Source organism: Neolamprologus multifasciatus, chromosome 2 (assembly GCF_963576455.1).
Source record: "Neolamprologus multifasciatus chromosome 2, fNeoMul1.2, whole genome shotgun sequence".
In the NCBI taxonomy this organism is placed as follows: domain Eukaryota; kingdom Metazoa; phylum Chordata; class Actinopteri; order Cichliformes; family Cichlidae; genus Neolamprologus; species Neolamprologus multifasciatus.
Window position 1 is genome coordinate 33,275,774 of NC_140440.1, and position 20,667 is coordinate 33,296,440.

Below are 20,667 nucleotides of genomic sequence, written 5' to 3' on the forward strand. Positions count from 1 at the left end.
ACTTAATTAAACACCTCCTTCAGCAAATAATAATAATCATTACAACCATTTTTACTAATATTGTCCTGCTGCAGGGACACTAGAAGAATTGGTGTTTGTGTTTTTACCTTTCGTTATGAGAAACTGCGTGTTTATTAAGGTTTTGTTTGTTTTTCAGTGTTTTAGGAAGGCAGATAAAAAAAGTAGGTCTTCTTTAAAACTGCCCAATACGTGGAACATTACAACTGTCATAAAAACTCACTGGCTACTTCATCAGGTACACCTATTCAACTATTTGTAGGCAAATATCTTTAGCCAATCACATGGCAGGAACTCAATATATTTTGTCACAAACACATGGTATCTGCTAAAGTTCAGCATCAGGATGGGAAAGAAAGGTTATATAAGTGACTTTGGCATGGCATGGTTGTACACAGAGTGGTTGGTATGAGTACTTCAGAAACTACTAATTTACCATCTCAAATTGGTTTCTTGAACATGACAGTGACTTCACTGTACTCAACTGGCCTCTACTAATTTCTATATTTCCATATTTCTAAAGAGTGTAGAAGATACATGCTCTGTCACTTGCCTCTCTTTGCAGTTTCCAGACCTTTTAAATGAAGATAAAGAGTCAAAACTGGTGTGAACTTTTAACCCTTTAAGACCTACCATAGAACCAAGTCCGCCAGAGCTTATATTATATTTTTACATGTTGTAGAGCCATTTTTGGGAGCATTTCAAGTTGCTATACATCAATACAACCATTATAGCCCATATTTTAATAATATGTATGCATTAAGTGCATAGTAATTACATAAATTTCAAAAAAGTGCAATAAACTACAAAAGAAATTGAAAATCGTTTTTGCTTTTTTAACATATATTTCTAGTTAGAGAAATTTAAGAGGCTTATCCCTCAAAACTGTAAATACAAAAAAGTTGCACAAAATAGTTTCCCACCACAGGGAATTTATTTTGAGTGTCTTCATAGTTTTATTTTTGAAATACACCAATTTTAATATAGTGCAGGAAAAACGAAAATAAACATTATAGTGCAAATTTGCAAAAAAGCAGCATATGCATCAAAATAAACTATTTCCAGCAGTGCAATATGAGTCCTAAGCATCCCAGAAACGACACAGGAAGTCATAAAGTCAAAGATAACTTATAGATAAAAACACCAGTATAGGCTCATGAGGCTGACGTCTATCCCAAAGTAGGAATTGTTATGAACAGCTGATCGGATTGGCAAAGCGTGTTTCTGGAATATTATGTTTTTGTTGCTGCAAGCGCTTTTTATGCAGTTTTTGCAAAGCTATATGCATAAGATGTAAGTACAACTCCTCCGGTTTCATATGCAAAAAAATTATTGCGCTAGCTTACGTGGTTGCAGAGCTACCGGGATTTAAAAATAGTTACGCAAAACAGAGCGTGCCCGCTCCGACCGGCTTTAAAGGGTTAAAGCAAATATGTTTACTATTATACTTTAATACATCAAAGCAGTACGTTAGACAACTAAATTTTAAACTAAACAACGCACTTGCAAGGATAGCTCATGGTTTCTAGTTGTTACAGTAAAGCAACACCTGGTACTACTGAGTCCTAATTCATCACAGTACTCAATGCAGTCTAAGATGACAAAAGAAAGAAAAATTAGATCACACAGTGAAACTTACTGAACTAACAGCTTTTTATTTATCACTAAGCAAGGTAATGACAAACTAAATGAATGCATGCTGTTTAATCCTTTAGAAGGTAAAATATGAGGTAATTAGTTGTATTAAACAAATGATTGTGCGCAACAACAAAGCTTAAACCAGATCCATAAGGAAGAAGAAAAGACACTACAGAGAGGTGATATGATTTAAAATACAAGCCACACTTGTTGTGTTTTGGTGACACATAGAATCAACTGACTTTCTCATTGTTCTTACAGTGGACAAGATCAAGTATTTGGTAAGTTCAATGTTACAGAAAGAGTGATAGCACCCACAACAATTGTGGTCAGTGACAGTAAAACATGTATCCAACATTTAAAATGATTCTCATATGCATCTGCTCATGTTTAGTTATACTTGAATTTTTAAAGTAAATGTTTAAATGGACCGGTTCCTATATAGCACTTTTTCTACTCTATTCAAGTGCTTTATACAACATTTCTCATTTATCCACTCATATACAACCAATTTTTCTATGCTTTCTATCTAACATTCACACTCCGATGAGCTCATTTGACAGCAGCTTGGGGTTCAGTATCTTACCCAAGGATACTTTGACATGCAGACTGCAGAAACCGGGGATTGAACCACCAACCTTCCAATTAGTAGATATCCTGTGCTACCTCCTGAGCCACAGACACCCAAAAGATCATACAGATGAAAACGCTCCCTTCACTGGTAAATTAAAACATAGTTCTGCAGTTGAGTGTCAAATATCTAGATTTTCACTGCTTAGATGGGAAGTCCCCAAAAAAGCTTGCAGTCATTATACTACAGTGGATGGGATTCATCAGGTGATATGAATAACTGACAATACATTTGTTACAAGCAAACTTTGGGAAAGATGTGACCAAAACGTTACTGTTTTGTGGAATTTAAGAGTGAATAGACATATGTCATATTATTGCTTTGACTACATCATAATTTATTTCTTCCCTCCTCTAAAAAGCCAAACTCTTATTTCTGATATTAATAACTTCTTCCATTTGTACTCCAGTAGGAAACAGTAACTACTTTATAAGAACCTAAATTCTTAGCTATATTTATAATTAGTATCCAACTGCTATAATTACAACAATTTTTTTTTTTTGGTGTAATAGAAAAATCTTTAGCTCGCTGATTCACATTTGACCCCAAAGCAGCTCTTACTATGGGAGAATGAATGCAACCAGGGCTCATGTAAAAATAAATAAATACACATCCAAATCCCTCATTGTCGTCTAACTCCCAAAGACGGTGTTTCTCCCAATTTGTGGATTTGATTTGCTTCATATAAACCATTCAGCTTACCTCTGTACAGGGTGAGCACAAAGCCTCATTATTTTTACAGCTAGTCAAACACTGCAGCAGTCCAAAATGTCCAACGTTGTCTCTAATCTGCACAAACCGCTTCTGATTTGTTCTGCATCAAATGACTGGTGAGAAGATATAGTTCCGTGCTCCACTCACTCGTGCTTAAATTTGAAGCTGTTTACAGCTTGGGATTAATGTTTGTACACACACACACACACACACACACACACTATGTAGTAACTTGCCATATTATTCATGGGGATCCCAATTCCCCAATGATTTGTTTTATCATTAAAGTGTATCAAAGTTTGTTTTTTCAGCCTCACCACCAGATACGCTTTGAGCAGCATAATATGCGTGACATCAATGGCAGTCTCTCAAGGAAAGAGAGGGAAGGAGTGTGTTAGGACTCTTTAAATTATTATAGAATTGATTTAGTAATTGATTAAGACACGGAAAAGGCTTACAAATAGTAAAATTAAAACCCCTGAAAATCTGGGCCACATTTACAGCAGTTGGCCTCGCGGCTTAAACCTCATCCATCAGTATTACAAGGACACAGTGAGTCTGAGCAAATATATACAAAGCACTTTAAAACAATGCAGCCTTTTCTTGAAATAAACTCCTAGATCTCAATATGATTCTCAGGCAGCAGTAAAAACAAAATTCACTCCTTCGAGTGACTAAATGATTGATGGCTAAAATTCCCAAAAGAGTGCCACATACATCAGCCCCTGTCACTAGCAACTATAGAAGAATCGGTTTTCACCCAGCCTTGAACAATTTAATTATCATTAACATGTAATTGGAGCTAAATAAGCCCTGCGGGGATCATACTGTAGCTTTTCCTGTGGGTGATGTAGGAAAAGTGGGGCACAAATAACCAAAGGCGTCTCTAGAATTGCTAGTAAGCATAGGATGATGTGGAGGTGGAGGATAGTGCAAGAAAAAAAATAGCACCAGCAGATCAAGGTGAGATCTGCAAGAGGAAAATGTACAAAAATTCAAAGTAAATGGAAATAAAAGATATCTTGAATTAAGAGGACACTGATAGATGCGATAGATGTGAATAGAGATAGAGGTGTTGTCATAATAACAAAAATGGAGACAAAAACAGACTCAGAGGTCTCCCTTTGCCCTCAGACAGACGCTGAGCGTGGGTGGTTGGCTCTCTGCAGTTATCTGAGCCATGCGGCAAATAAATTCATAGCATGCCACTGAGCTACCCACACGAACCCCTGTGGGCATTCCCTGCAGTGAATAACAGTGGGCATGTCCCTACGTGGCACAGCCTGAACCTTAACAATGCTTGTTATTGTCATCAATATGGTTAACACTAATCAACTAAACTATGGCAGAAAGTCTGTTTGGAGGAAGCAAAGTTATACCTGCAAATGAACTGTGATGATTCAGCAACAGCCTATTTTTGTCTGACTACAACAGTATGCAGAAATAGGATGTGGTAGCTCCAGCCTCACTGGAAAAACGCCACGATTGAAACTGTCCTCCCACACTAAAATGACCAACTAGTTTGTTCACGAAAACAGGTGTTATTTAATTGTTATTACACTTTTCAATTCAGCTCAATAGAGAGGGCGTAGTAAAAGTAAAACTCCCTTTTACCGGGAAGAAACCGTAACCAGGCTCGGGGAGGCGCAGTCATCTGCCACAAGTAGAATGAGGTGAGGGCAGGAAAACAAGACAAAAGACACATTGTGGAAGAGAGCCAGAGACTGATAAGAACTTAAGATTTAATGCAGAGTGGTGTATAAACACAGAGAGTGAAGAAAGGTGAGTGAAGAAAGAACACTCAGTCCATTATGGGAAGCCTCCAGCAGCCTGTGTCTATTGCAGTGTAACAAAGGGAGGGTCCAGGGTCACCTGATCCGGCCTTAACTATATGCTGTATCAAAAAGGAACACTTTAAACCTTTAATGTTAAGTAGAGAGGGTGTCTGTCTCCCAAATCCAAACTGGGAGCTGGTTCTACAGAAGGGGTTATGTGGTATAGTTTAGAGATGGCACGATACCACTTTTTTATTTCCGATACCGATACCGATATCATAAATTTGGATATCTGCAGATACCGATATGAATCCGATTTAGTGTGTTTTTTAATCAATAAAACGTTTTTTAATATCTTGCTGCATTTTGTATAAGTTTATACTCAAGTTTAAATAAATAACAACACTAAAGCTATTCTGTTATACCTGTATGTAAAAAATACACTGCGCCCAAAATATTTCATAGTTCAGCAACACTGATCAATCTAATAAACTTAAACCTGCTCCATCCTCCCTATTCTGGTGTTTTAAAGAGTACTTAGCAGGAATATTAAGCAACCTAACTAATAGGGTTGCAAACTCCCAGCAAAAAAAAAAATAGGGAACTACCCCCACCCTCCAGCTCATGATGCTTAACCGATGTAATCAATTTTAATTTGAGGAAAATGCACAGAAATAAATTATTTTTCAAGAATAATTAAATAGATTCAACATCTTTCTTCAACAGAATTGCAGACTGCACAGATGGTATCTTCCCAAAGGAAAAAGTACTATAGCTTACTAGGGTTTATTAGACTTAACAGTTACTATATACAGTAATGGACTTATATATATATTTTACATCAGATTAAAACTTTGGGTGTAAGAGTCAGATAATTATTTATTAAAAGCTCGACATTTTAAATGAGAATAAGAAAGAAAAGTATGTCTTTGTGCCCCCTTTTCCCTGTTCATGCTGTATCGGCCCCCCTGGCTAAACTTTGCTAGATCCGCCCCTGCACAGTTACCAGCCGTCAGCTGCGTAGAAAAAGATCCTGGTGTAGAAAGTAATATTAAATAACTTCTAACAACAGCTTATCAAGCTTAAACGTGCTGCTGTTGTTCAGCCGCTGGTTTCCTCTTTCTGGTGCAAAGTGGGCCAAAAACAAAGAAGAGAGACAGACTCGCGACAGAAAAGCCGATCAGCTGATCATTGATCAGTTTCACGTTTGAAGTAGGAGCAGGAGGGGGAGGGGGAGAGAGGCAGTCGCTCCATATATCGGTTGTTAAGCTTAACGCGGGAATGCTTTACAAACATTCAGAGATGAACTTACACACTTGCTTTACTTCTCTCTGGGAAAACTTCCTCGGAGATGAAATACTGGTTTGGTAGCGAAGCTCCACACAGCCGCTCTATCACGTGATGCATACTGCTGCAACGTGCTACGGTTATGAGCCGAGTTACGCCGTGTAGCAAGTTTTGTGAGGTGCTTTTTTTATATTTAATGGATCGGATTACATTTTTTATTTCTCGCCGATATCCAATCCAGGAATTTGGGTCAGTATCGGACCGATACCGATACGTAATATCCGATCGGTCCATCTCTAGTATAGTTAAGATGCTTCTAGAAGCCATGTTAAATAGTTCTATTTAAACCAGTGACCTTTGCACAAACAAATAAATCAGGCAAACATAAAATGGGCAGAACATTTAAATGTTAAGCTTGCTTTGTTTTCCAAAACTGTTAAATCCATGAACTGAATCTTTTTCACTCTTTACAAAAATCTTGATAAGGGAAAAAGGCTGATGTGCCACCTAATGACATTTAAATTGATAAATGCCACGACTGAGAAGGTTCTTAGTGCCGTGTCACATTACACTTTATTTTGTTCCTGTTCTGAAAGGATCATTAGAAATTGTCACTGTTCATGGCTAAGATTGATAAGCCCGTTATCTTTTCTCATAAGGTCAGCAGTTCAACATCCAATCTTGATTTAACCAGCAATTCAGTTTCTTTGACTCTCCAACTTCTCCGACCTTAATCCGATAATCGAGTGGATTTCAGGTCTGAATTTATCCAAACAATTAGTGAAAACATACGTGAACAGAAAGGGCTGTGAGATGAACCTCAAACCTAATCAAAAGGGAGAGCCTTCAGTTTTCAGGCCCCTCTTCTGTGGAACCAGCTTCCAGTTTGGATTCAGGAGACAGACACTATCTCTACTTTTAAGATTAGGCTTCAAACTTTCCTTTTTGCTAAAGCATATAGTTAGGGCTGGACCAGGTGACCCTGAATCCTCCCTTAGTTATGCTGCAATAGACGTAGGCTGCCGGGGGATTCCCATGATGCATTGAGTTTTTCCTTTCCAGTCACCTTTCTCACTCACTATGTATTAACAGACCTCTCTGTATTGAATCATATCTGTTATTAACCTCTGTCTCTCTTCCACAGCATGTCTTTATCCTGTCTTCCTTCTCTCACCCCAACCAATCACAGCAGATGGCCCCGCCCCTCCCTGAGCCTGGTTCTGCCGGAGGTTTCTTCCTGTTAAAAGGGAGTTTTTCCTTCCCACTGTCGCCAAAGTGCTTGCTCATAGGGGGTCATATGATTGTTGGGGTTTTCTCTGTATCTATGAAGCGCCTTGAGGCAACTTTTGTTGTGATTTGGCGCTATATAAATAAAATTGAATTGAATTGAATTGAAGTTGGGTGTTGTTTTGTGCCACCTCTATTTCAACAGCCTTTTAAGGTAAACTGTGTACACTCTATTAAATGGAAACACTCCACTCAATGGTAGGAACAAAAACTAATAAGATTGTTTACTTGGAGGACTTGTTGCCTTGGTCAGATTGCCAGCAATCTTGCAGTGGGGCAGACTAAGAGGTTTTAAATAGACAAAAAGCAACCATTCAAAGTATACAGCTATTCTAGCAACCCATTTTATCGTCTGTAAATAGTCTGAACCAAGTTTAATGGGACTAAATAGAACTGCACTCACTAACAGCTATAAACAGGATAGTGGCATAGAGTAAAAGCCAAAAGCCGGTCAGATCCATCCTCTGAGAACCCTGATAAAGTATAAGATATAAGGAGAGCCAGTCAATTACACACATGCCCATTATTACCATTTCTCTCAAAGTGCTGTAGAAGCACCATCACAAACAGACATAATAGCTTCAGAAACACACACGGATTAGTTGGATTAATTTTCACTTTGAAATGGATCGTTCAACTATAAAGACAGATGGAATGTGACAGCTGCACAAGCCTAGCATTTCTCTCTCTCACAGTTTTAAAAGATGCTTCATTCGGCAATATCATAGCTCAATAAAAGGCAAAATAAGCTCCCTTTTCTCGATTTTTCAAATTTATTAAAAGGCATCCAGTCGAATGGACACAAACTGAGAAATGAAAAAGGAAGCAAAGATAATTCTCTGATTGTCCACTTAATAAATTACAAAAGAGCTATAAGAATAACTGATCCCTTTATAAACCAGTCGGAGAAAAATGGCATAAATTCACTGAAACCTCCTACACTCTCATACTGTATTTTCTTATATAATAGTTACAGATGGCTGAATGGTCTCACCAATATGGTTGGAGTAATAAATGTCTCTTTTATATATGTATTCATAATCAGTTAGCAGTGATTATGATAGACACAGTGCAATACAATGCTGTGGTCCACTTGTTTGGGGCTATTATCTCAGTGCTGCATAAGACATTAAGCCACAACTTGATATAAGCAATAAAAACAGCATGTCTACATCTTTTGCCAAAGGCATCAAAGTGCTATTTTGTAGTCAATAGCACATGCTACACAGCTGGTGAGGGTGAGTGCGAGTGGAGTGGCTCATGGTGTAATGATTTCGCCAATTTTCTATGTAAGATGCCAAAAAAGTGATCAAACCCCTAACCTTCTGTTATCAGCACTGAGTCCAATTAGCTGAGTGACACTGTGTCACGCTGATAAATCCACAGTGCCACTGCCGTCTGTTAGAGAATGCATTTTGTTACAATGTTTACTCCTTATCTTAATTTGTTCAATTCTCTGAGCTTACAGGGCAATCAGCAAATTTTGAAAAGCCGCTTTTCCCCGTCTACTCGGGAGTTTGTGGCGTCGCTGTAAGGGTGTCTGTGTTGGTCAGGTGTTGACTTTGATCTAACAGAAATATCTCAAAATGTATTAAATGGTTTGACGAGAATGAACTGAAGTCATCTACTGTCTATCAAGTAGCTCTACCGTCACTTCAAATACCTGGATAGCAATGCCATTTTCAATTTCTATAAGCAGCGAATTTACTTTTCTGTGTCACAAAGTTCAGGGACTCAAACACAGAAGAAAAGGTTAGTTAATGCACACAAATCCAAACCTAAAATACCATGAACACAGAAGGAGCTGCAAAGGAAAGCAAAACAGAAAACCAGGAGCACCGGAGATGCACACAGGCAAGCAAAAAGGATGGACTGAAAAGAAGACGAGGAGAGCAGCTGGACGAAACTGAACACAAAACTAAACAGGCAATGCTAATGAGAGTGAGGGAAAACAGACGAAGAAAGGAAGACAAGGAAAAGAACATACCCGAAAGGAAAAGCAATAAAAAGAAGGCAAAGGAGGCAAAGTGAAGCACAAAACATCCAGTGATTCACAAGACATAACCCCCCTTCCAAAAGAAAAGGTTGTAACCGCAAGCTGTTATCAACAAGTTGGCCAACATCGATGCTGTGTGTGAAATATAAAAATAGAATAATATGTGTACTGGCAGTATCATCTTTAGAGATGGATGAAAGAAAAGAGTTGTCTACCACCCTCAAAGTTTTAAAAAGATGTATTTTAATCAAAATCATAATCATTTCATAATCCTTACCACACAGTGAGTGGAAATGATTTAAGCTGAAACCTGATCTGTGATGAGATTCAAATCCCAGCATCCTGTTCAAAAGCCAGCTGTGTTTGTACAAACACAGTCTCGAGTAATACAGACTCTGTCATTCCTTTTAACTGGAAATGCGCCTATATGCCATTTTAGGCATGTTTAAATGCAGTGTTGGGAAGGTTACTTTTAAAATGTATTCCATTACAGAATACAGAATACATGCCCCAAAATGTATTCTGTAACGTATTCCGTTACATTACTCGATGACAGTAATGTATTCTGAATACTTTGGATTACTTAATATATTATCATGCTGTTTACAACTACATGAATGTACTATTGCTGTGATTTATTACTGTAACTGAAGGTCCGCGGCTCCGAACCGTAGTAAAGGGACCTCTGGCTAATACGGTGGGTTCTGTGTCGGGCTTGTAGCCGAAAACTAGCTTTACTTTGTTGTCTGGGTCAACTTTGCTAGCGAGAGACAGAGAGAGGCGTTGAAAGGCTGCTCCAACAGAGCTTATTGTTTCGGAGGAAAACACGAACACGGTGTACAGTCGAGTCTTAATAGCTTACTTACAGCTGGGCTCGTCAGACACTCTTCTTGGCTGCAGTGGTTATTATTATATTTACATGCTTCCAGCTCCCGTTTTTGCTCGATGACAGCTCGTACTTTTCCTTTTTCTCCCTCCCTCGCTCACAGACACATAACGAGTATGGCAGTCCATTCTCCCTGCAGCACGGACTACACTGCCTATGATGCTACATTCTTTAGAGCTAATACCTGTAGCATTCTGCCTGTTAGCTTAGCTGCTAAGCTAACAGCCAGAATGCTAAGCCTTAGCACAACAACAACAAAAAGGCCTCTCTCACCCAGGAAACACGCAGAGAGAGCGTCACCCTGTAACCATGGCAACCGTAACGCTGCTGCCTGGAACAACAGAACGTAGCTGTCAAACAAAACCCAAACAGTCCTGACCCGCGACAATATGAAACAGGAAAATACCACTGTGTAATCCATTTATTTCAACAACGTAACTGTATTCTAAATACCACCTTTTTAAACGGTAACTGTAACGGAATACAGTTACTCATATTTTGTATTTTAAATACGTAACGGCGGTACATGTATTCCGTTACTCCCCAACACTGTTTAAATGTATGTTCTCCAATGGAAGGAAGGAAAGGCCAGTATGGTTACTTTGGAAAACCTGTTAACCTTCCACCTGCTTACTTCAACTGCAAAGGTGCACATTTGTCACTGAGAGCACTTAACTCAAAGCACTACAGTGCTTAATTACAGCCTCACTGAGCTGTTAGCCAGACTTCAGAAAATAATACTGCAGTACAACAGGTAAAGTTTCAATTAGTTCAGTCTAGGTACAGAATACTATAAAGGATAATGCAGGAGACTTTAAACAAAAGAAGGAAGCTCCCGTGACTTTATTAGAACAAAGCCTCAACCACCTGTCAATCAGTGCCAGACAGGCCATTATAAAGCCAGTTGTCTGCTCTTGTCCAGCCGCTGGCACCGAACGCAGTCAGGCGTTTCATCTGGACAGCACTCCCCCTCAAGGTTAGACAGCTCTTCGGCAAAGCTCTACCTCATTCATTCATTCATTCTTTCCCTCTTGCCACTCCCATTTCCCTACATAGCATCTCTCTCGTGTGAAGATTTAATACCCGTTCTCTATCTCTCTCCTCCTCCCCGCATCGACATCGTCCTGTATTCCTCTCTTCCTCTCTCAGCCTGATGAAGTCAGAGTGTTGCTCGGATATAAACAGCCACTGCAGGCCATCCATAGTGATCTCATTACACAGGACTGCAGGGGAAACTGTCCTACCCAATTTAACAACTATCCTTCCTTAGCCTCCCCCTCCCCCTTCTTAGATACATCAGGGTCAAGTAAGCAATTAAGGGGCCAATTGTCTAAACAGGATGCCAGTTGAATTGAAGAAATAAAAATGATACAGCAAGCCTGGACAGTTTCCAATTAAGCATCAAAGAATAACATGAACATAATTGTTTTTCACTGGCACATCTCTCAAGTACAACTTGTGCAATGGCAGCATTAACCTATATTATATGAATAATTAATAAGCTGACTGGAAAGAGAACTGAAATGTATTATTGTGTGACAGCACATTATCAGACAATGCTTTTAATTACCTGAACACAGTGAATAGCAACATGAAGAATCATTAGGTGGAAAATGGGAAACAAGCAAAGAACAGTGTAAATGGCTATCACATTAGCTCCGGTGCTACTGTGTGACGGGCTGCATGTGGACTTGTTGTTTTCCCCACAGGGATATAACCACAAAATGACAACAGGCATAAATAAGGGTGCAACTTTAAAACTCTGGCTTCTTTAACCCTTTAAGACCTACCATAGAACCAAGTCCGCCAGAGGTTATATTATATTTTTACATGTTGTAGAGCCATTTTTGGGAGCATTTCAAGTTGATATGCATCAATACAACCATTATAGCCTAAATGTTAATAATATGTCTCCATTAAGTGCATAGTAATTACATAAATTGCAAAAAAGTGCAATAAACTACAAAAAAATTGAAAATCGTTTTGGTTTTTTTAACATAAATTTCTAGTTAGAGAAATTTAAGAGGCTTATCCCTCAAAACTGTAAATACAAAAAAGTTGCACAAAATAGTTTCCCACCACAGGAAATTTATTTTGAGTGTCTTCATAGTTTATTTTTGAAATACACCAATTTCTATACACTGCAGGAAAAACGAAAATAAATATTATAATGCAAATTTGCAAAAAAGCAGCATATGCATCAAAATAAACTATTTCCAGCAGTGCAATATGAGTCCTAAGCATCCCAGAAACGACACAGAAAGTCATAAAGTCAAAGATAACTTTTAAAAACACCAGTATAGGCTCATGAGGCCCTGATGGTAAAAAACTACATTTCCGCGAAATGACGTCACTTCCGGTTTCGGGCAGGTAATGGCGGACATGCGATAGTTCGTGCTGATGGATGTAGGAAGTTTTATGAACAGCTGATCGGATCGGCAAAGCGTGTTTCTGGAATATTATGTTTGTGTTGCTGCAAGCGCTTTTTATGCCGTTTTTGCAAAGCTACATGTGGAAGGAAACCGTGACCGAGGACAAGCTGATGGCATAAGATGTAAGTACAACTCCTCCGGTTTCATATGCAAAAAAGATTATTGCGCTAGCTCACGTGGTTGCAGTGCTACCGGGATTTAAAATAGTTACGCAAAACGGAGCGTGCCCGCTCTGACTGGTTTTAAAGGGTTAATAGATGCTGCACAAACAAATTCTATGTATAGATGTTGTAAAGCCAAAAGCCACTCCAACATTACATTATTACTTCATTGTGCATCTCTAAAGTGCTTATAAAGAGGAGAGGAATAAGCTTTGCCTTTTTCGTTCTTTCCATCGGTGCTTCAAAAGAAATAACTGGCTTTAGAAACATTAAGTTAAACTGAGTGAATCTCAGCATGCCAAGATGTGTTTGGACTGTGATGACGGTGAAACGGTTCCATAAAAAAAAAAGCTGATTGGATGCAGCTTACAATCATCTGCGCCTTGAAAAAAACATGTTTATATCTTTTGAGAAAAACTAGCAGATACAGAAGGGCAATCAGCAATTTTGTTACCATAGAGCTGAGAATGTCAACTGCGAGCAATCAAGACGGGTTCATTTCACCTAAAAAGTCTGCAGTCAGCCTCTGTTCCCAGGTACATACGGCATGCTTCTTCGAGACAAACATCCATACAGATGGTTCTAGGCTTTTCCAAATGGCTTTGACCTCTGTGAAAACCAGCGTGAGTGCCAACTTACCGGATATTGTGCGATTTGCGTTTGATCTCATTCCAGCAGAGGTTCATTTCTCCTGTTTGATTCGGGCCACCCCCTCTCAGTCTCCTACACTCGGTGCCCTCCTCCTGCCCTTCACCGTCCACTGTGGACTGGCATGGCACACAGTGGCATCCCGGCCACGAAGGCCGCCCCGCAGCTAAAAACACACACACAGCAGGACACACACAGGTGAGTATTACAGTTTGGACAAATTTGAATTGATTGCTGATAGATGGGGTTCTGCTCTTGAGGTAAAAAAAAAAAACCCTCAACTTTTGTTGTGACACAACATTAGTTGAGAAAGAAACAAAAGATAAAAGATTCGGTGCTACAGTGATGGCTTTCCAATGTGTTAAATTCTTTCTTCACAATATTAAACTGATATGTTTTGGTGTCTGACAAGCCCGGATCTGTTTCACAAACATGAAAGCCATATATACAGACACAGCAACCTATAAAAACATGTTTTTAAAGCTATAAACCCATTTTTTGACGGTCTTAAAAAATAAAATCTATCGGAATAAAATCACAGAGTTTTGTCACTTTTAAGACAGGACACATTAATTCTTAACATGAAAGTGAATAATGAATCGAAGGCAAAAAATGTCGACTGTTGAGAGCAGATTTGTCAAACTATCTGCCGAGCAGCAATTGCATGCTAATCAATCACGACCACATAAAATCTAGAACTTGGGGGGTGGGGGGGGGCATCATCGTTAAAAGCAGTAAGGACTATGTAACCATTAATAAACAATATCCCAAAATGTGAAGCACGACACACAAAAAAGCATGGTCAACAAATCGGGGCCATGTGTAATAACCCTGTCCGGTCTGTGACACAGAAAACCTGATTCATGAGACACCAGCAGTTTTATCCCATTATTCCAATCCATTAAACTCAGGAAACAAACGTAGACAAAAAGCCTCTTTTTCACAGACTTTTAGAGTGAGGGGGTATTCAAGGCTAGATATGAAGAGGTGCAATCCTCTTGATGGAGCTAGAGGGAGAAAATATCAAGGAGTTAGTCCACACACACAAGCACACACGGCCTATCATACGCACAAATACGCACACAGAGTAATAAGTGGCATTCGGAGCGGGACAAGCTTTTCCAGGTTCGCAGGTCATGATAAATCTCGTGTTCGGTCACTGGGCTGTCTGAGGCTTCCTGTCTCTTGTGTTCATTTCACAACCTTTACCTTTGCAGCAGCTGGGCATCTGAGCTTACACCCTCAGCCTTTATAACGCACACAGAAATACACGCTCACACACCATGACCGGCAGCTTCCCCTGTGTTGGTCAGAAGGCTCTTATCAGATTGTTTTGAAACTGGTTGATCATATCTCCCCCACTGGAGAACCCAACCTTTAACACTCACTGGAGCAGTCGGCCATCCATCTAAAGCAGCAAAGGGACAAAAATACTGCACTCAGTACTCACACAAATATGCACCTATCAAAATAAGTCTTAAACCACTAAAGGTTCAGTGGTCAACTCAAACAGATTAAGCTATCACCATGTCTACTTTTGAAACTAGCTGGGACTGTAAAGACTGTAAAAACAACACATAAAAGACTTCAGACGACACACGCTGACCTGCCAGGTCCAATCTTTGGTCTTGTATTCATTTATTTATATTGAGCTTTAGTTCTTGTGTTTGACAAATTTAAAAAAAATAAATTGATCATTTATTGTTATTTTTTAATTATTATTTTTATTTATTATTATTTATTTATTTTATTATTATTGTTATTATTTTTAATTATTATTTTTATTTATTATTGTTTATTTATTTTATTATTATTATTATTATTTTTAATTATTATTTTTATTTATTATTATTTATTTATTTTATTTAATTATTATTATTATTATTTTTAATTATTTTTTTGTTGTTACTGTTTGCTTGTTTCATTTTCCCTTTTGGGGGAAAAGTTTGTCAGACAAGCAAAGACATTTGAAATAATGGAGTTGATAATCCCATTACTTTCTGATATTTTATGGATGATTCATGAAATTTCAAAGGTTATTCATCTCACTTTATAGGAAAAGGTCAATGCATGCTTTTATTCTAAATATAAGTGTACAAAGTAGAGACAAAGTTATCAAGAAATGAAGCTCAGAACCTCCCGTGATGTTGATGTTAAAATGGGTCTAATCGAAAGCTTGGAAAGAAGGATTGCCGTGTCAATACAAAGTTCTTCTGGGTGATCACCTTTATCCTGTGATGAGGCATCTCTATCCTGATGGGAATGGTCTCTTTGAGCATCCCCAGGTCTCAAAGTGTTCTCTGAATGGTCTGATGAGTGTGAAAATGGTGTGAATCATATGCTAAGGCCTTCACAGTCACCAACTCTCAACACAACAGAACACCTGTGACAGATGCTCTCTTACACTACCATCAAAACACCAAATTAGGGAATTTCTTTTGAAGGAATGGTGTTTCATCCCTCTACTACATTGCAGAGACTCAGAGAATCAATAAATCTGTCCCATGTCATATATTCACTGCACGGTGACCCTTTTCTAAAGATTATTCTGCAGAGATGCAAGTGAGAACACAAAAGTCCAATCCAGTCGTCTCTAACATTAACCTGCCAGCTCCAGAGTACGAGGTCGATGTAATGTTTGATTGCATCGGTGTCAGAAAAACCAAGGTTATAGTCTTGTGAGTGGCTGCCTCCTGTCTCCTGCCTCCTGCACACTTTAGCCAGGCTACTCCCTCGCACTGTGAGAAAGGATAACCTCAGACAGTGTTGTGAAATTATTCTCCTGCTCTTTTGTGTGAAAGCAGCTTATGTTTAAACAGCTTATATTAAATAGTTGTCCTCATTCAAGGACAGCTGTTTAAGATTTATAATCGTTATTAATATTCAAAAGAATTAAGATATTTAAAAAGAGAAAAACGATTTGTTAGTCCTTATCGTCGCTTCCTTTTGAGCGTCTACCCAGGCGCAATTTGAAAGCGAAACATGGGGCCCCATGTGCCACAAAGACCAGTGCCTTGTGGTTTAGGTGGCGGTCAGCGGTGGAGCCCCTGGTGGTTGCATCCCGGGTTGCAGAGCATTTCTCTTTCAAGCTTAATTGAGCCCAGTATGAACCAGGAAGGAACTTTTGCTGCACTTTCAACATTTCAGTGAATGACTCCCCAGTGAGACAGAAGAATAGACTTGCTTTCAGCCCACTCATCTCCTTTCCTTGTCCTTACACTCCTCTGCCTGCATATTTATTCTCCTTTCTATCCTCTGCAGATATTTTCTTCTCTCTACCTTTCCAGTCTGTTCGGCAGGCCATCCAACTTCAGATTGGCTGCAGGTTTTTTTTTCCTATTTCATATGAATCATAATAACCATCTCATCCTCACTACTGTCTCCTGTTATCTCTCCACTTCCTCCCCTTCCTTTTCTTTCCTCAGACAGCTCCCGTTAGTGTAGGTGAAACTTGTGTGAATCAGCACTACCCGGCACATCTCTCTCACTCCCTCCTGGCTCAGTGTCTCTTTCCCTTTGCTGGTAATCAGGGGTCACGTGTGACTTTGCATATAGTGTTTGCACTGCAAAGACCCCCACTAGGATCTCCAGCACACCTTTTAAAAATGAGAACACATAATAAAGCCTTTCTATTCTACAAAACAGATTTGATTCGCTTAGCCATTTGTGAATAAAAATGAATGCAAATGAGTAAACAGAAGACATTGCAGAAGAGAAACATGGTTGTTTGTTTGCCTTGGAAAGCTGCCTTGTCAAAATGTGAAATGGAGTTGAACAATGACGGCCATCAACCACGCCACTGCAGACATCAAGGGAATACCCCAAGGGTGAAAGATAGCTCTGAGAGAGGTTTGGTTCAGGAGTGAAGCACAAACTGAGTGACAGACGGGGACCTCGGTTCTCTCTTCTGCAGCTTTTTCTCATGCAGCTGCCAGGATTTCATATAAAGACACAAGGTCATGCATCATTGCACCTGGAATATTCTATTTACAAAATGTATTACATATTATTTTTATTAGTTGATCGTTTTTTTTCTGCAGCAAATTAAATTATAAATGATAACAAAAGATAAGCGATGTCTACACAAGTCATTTAATGCAAATATCTATGTTATCTCAGTCTCATAGGCGCACATTTGCATTAGGCAGGCATGTATCAGCCCACAGTGCAAGACATTAGGTGGTTCTGTCTCTCGCTTTAAACTTCAAAAACATGAGTCAAGCTTTAAACATGCATTATTTATGGCCTTGATTGGATGTGGCGTTGCTCAGTCAAGCATATGTACTGCATGTTTTCCTAAGATGCTGAAAAACCAGCTGAGATTTCACTGACATGCCACAGAGTGACACAAACAATATTCGTCTTGCTGCTATGGCTACAACACTCATATCTCTCTTTTTTCATTTTCGTGACCGTTTCCAACAGCAATCACATCTCAACACTTTTAAAAACTGCCCCAATTATGTTAACAGTACAGACAGCATATCAGCCTTTTGTTCTTTTTCTCTGACCACTCAAGCCGAGGCAACCTGTTATAACATTTTCCAGACAATATGTGAATGCAAAATCAAAGGAGCTGAAGATGATAAAAGATAGCACGCAAAGCTTTGCTGGATTTCACAAAGCAAAGGAGAAAAGACAGTTCAACTGTGCAGATAAAGCTTGAGAGGATCAAAGCCACTGTGCTGCTACACCACGTCTACATGTTGATATTAATCTGAAGGAATCAAGACTTAGTTCAGATATCCCAGAGAAGCAATAAGATAACAAGGATTTACTTTCATTACTGGAGCTTTGCCAATTAATGCAGTTCTTTAACAATGTGCAGCGCCTACCTGAATAATACGACTTCCTGCGTGGTTCTAAATGAAGGCTCAGATTCACGTTGTTAAACCCGCCGCCACGGGTAACCGAGCATTGACATTATTTACCCAGTCTGTCGGTTGGCATGGCGGAGAGTGCAGAGATAAGTTTGGGATGCAGATAAGGATGAAAGAAAGATCCAGGAAGAGAAGTGGAAGTAGGAAAAACAAGGAGAGAGGCGCAGGCATGGGGAGAGATGTGTGAACTAATAAGCAGAAACTTTGGTCCTGGTCAAAGACGTCTCTGTCCTTGCACATTCCTTCTTACACCTACATAGCCCCCACTGCTCACCACCAACAGGAAGAAAAGGCCATCTGCCTGATGTCCTTCGACCCACACACGCTCTGATCACTGCACAAAAACATGCACTAATAGTTAGGGGAACAGTTTGTAGTCAGAGAAACATTTCAATAAAATTCCAACAGCTGAGACTCGCATTTCTTCGTTTGTAATAAAGATCAAGGGTCGAAGGAACTAAAACAGGGACTTTTGCGGCACAACGAAAAGGAAAAATACAAGAAGAAATATTAGCACATACAGAGAACGAAGATGAAGAGCAAGTAAAGGTAAATATTTCATAAAACTTTTTCATAAATTTTTAATTCTGAAGCTTTTGATGTTGATTTTCTTTGTTTGGATCCTTAGCCAAGGTAGCGCCTTGGCTTCGGAGCAAGCAACATCTCAACAACTAGGCTGAGAGTCGCCAGCATAATAACTTTTTTTTTTCAAGTTTCAATTAAGCATTAACGTTGCTTTGCTGTTAATAGTTTATGTTTTGCATAATAGGCCTAGACAAATATTGCATAGATTGCCATAAAGTGTGGTCATGTTTCTCTTGTTCACACTGATGACCTGACTTTTCATTTAGCACATCATCAAGTCACTCTCGTACCATTAACATGGTTTATGACGTAACATCAGCCAAACTAACAACAGCCTAATTTTACTATCAGCCTCTGCTGTAATTTAAATTTACTGCATATGAGAAAATGTTAGACATTAAACATAAATATGACACAATCTAAAAATCAGCACTTTAGCATGCAAGCAATTAGCTCAAAGCACCAGTACGTTTGAGTGCAGCCTCGCAGAGCTACTAGCAGAGCTGTAGACGAGGACTGTCAAAGGTATGGAAATGGGTCGGCCAAATGGTCAAACCTGGCAAACAGGATAGCCAGTATTGGGAAGGTTACTTTTACTACTCAATGAGAGTAACGTATTCTGAATACTTTGGATTACTTAATATATTATCATGCTGTTTACAACTACATGAATGTACTATTGCTGTGATTTATTACTGTTACTGAAGGTCTGCGGCTCCGAACCGTAGTAAAGGGACCTCTGGCTAATACGGTGGGTTCTGTGTCGGGCTCGTAGCCGAAAACTAGCTTTACTTTGTTGTCTGGGTCAACTTTGCTAGCGAGAGACAGAGAGAGGCGTTGAAAGGCTGCTCCAACGGAACTTATTGTTTTTGGAGGAAAACACGAACACGGTGTACAGTCGAGTCTTAATAGCTTACTTACAGCTGGGCTCGTCAGGCTCTCTTCTTGGCTGCAGTGGTTATTATTATATTTACATGCTTCCAGCTCCCGTTTTTGCTCGATGACAGCTTGTAGCTGCCTATTAGCTTAGCACAACAACAACAACACCCTGTAACCATGGCAACCGTAACGCTGCCGCCTGGAACCAGTGTTGCCAACTTAGCGACTTTGTCGCCATATTTAGCGAGTTTTCAGACCCCCAAAAAGACGTGAAAGCGCATATCGCTTTTACTCTCAACAAGCAGCGGGTGCTGTAACGCAGTCAGTTCTTCTTTTACTCTTATGCTGTTTTGTGGATCACAAGGTTTAAAACTAATTATAAACACACACACACAAAGTAACTCCACCAGAGTGCCTATTTCGGGTCACTTTTGCTGGTCGAAGCCCGGATAAAGGAGCAAGGTTGGAATTGTGACATTACAAAAAACAATAATTGCTAAAAGAAATTTAATTTGTAGTTCTAAATAAATTCTAAATGCATTTAGGACGTTTTTTACTCACTTTATGTCTCTTCCACGATGTTATTTATCTCTCCAACAACATAGGTTATAATTACATTAGCATGACCAATTATGCAAATTAGGCGATGACGTCATTTAGCGACTTCTAGCAACTTTTAGGACAACCAATAGCGATTTTCCTTACTGAGGAGTTGGCAACACTGCCTGGAACAACAGAACGTAGCTGTCAAACAAAACCCAAACAGTCCTGACCCGCCACAATATGAAACAGGGAAGTACCGCCGTGTAATCCATTTATTTCAACAAAGTAACTGTATTCTAAATACCAC

General features: G+C 39.2%; 2 protein-coding genes across 4 annotated transcripts in view; both read right to left on the bottom strand.

Moving 5' to 3' along the window:
- Positions 1-13,574, bottom strand: part of drp2 (dystrophin related protein 2) — a 102,904-nt gene extending 89,330 nt beyond the window's left edge. For both annotated transcript variants that reach the window (XM_085184561.1, XM_085184554.1), the window contains exon 1: positions 13,465-13,574. In XM_085184561.1, the coding sequence (XP_085040687.1) occupies positions 13,465-13,511 (47 nt within the window). In that variant the 5' untranslated portion in view covers positions 13,512-13,574. The remainder of the gene's footprint in view (positions 1-13,464) is intronic.
- cenpi (centromere protein I) overlaps positions 1-20,667 on the bottom strand; it is a 158,913-nt gene that overhangs the window by 7,602 nt on the left and 130,644 nt on the right. For both annotated transcript variants that reach the window (XM_085184700.1, XM_085184691.1), the window contains exon 22: positions 15-13,639. The gene's annotated coding sequence lies outside the window, so the exon portion shown is untranslated. The remainder of the gene's footprint in view (positions 1-14; positions 13,640-20,667) is intronic.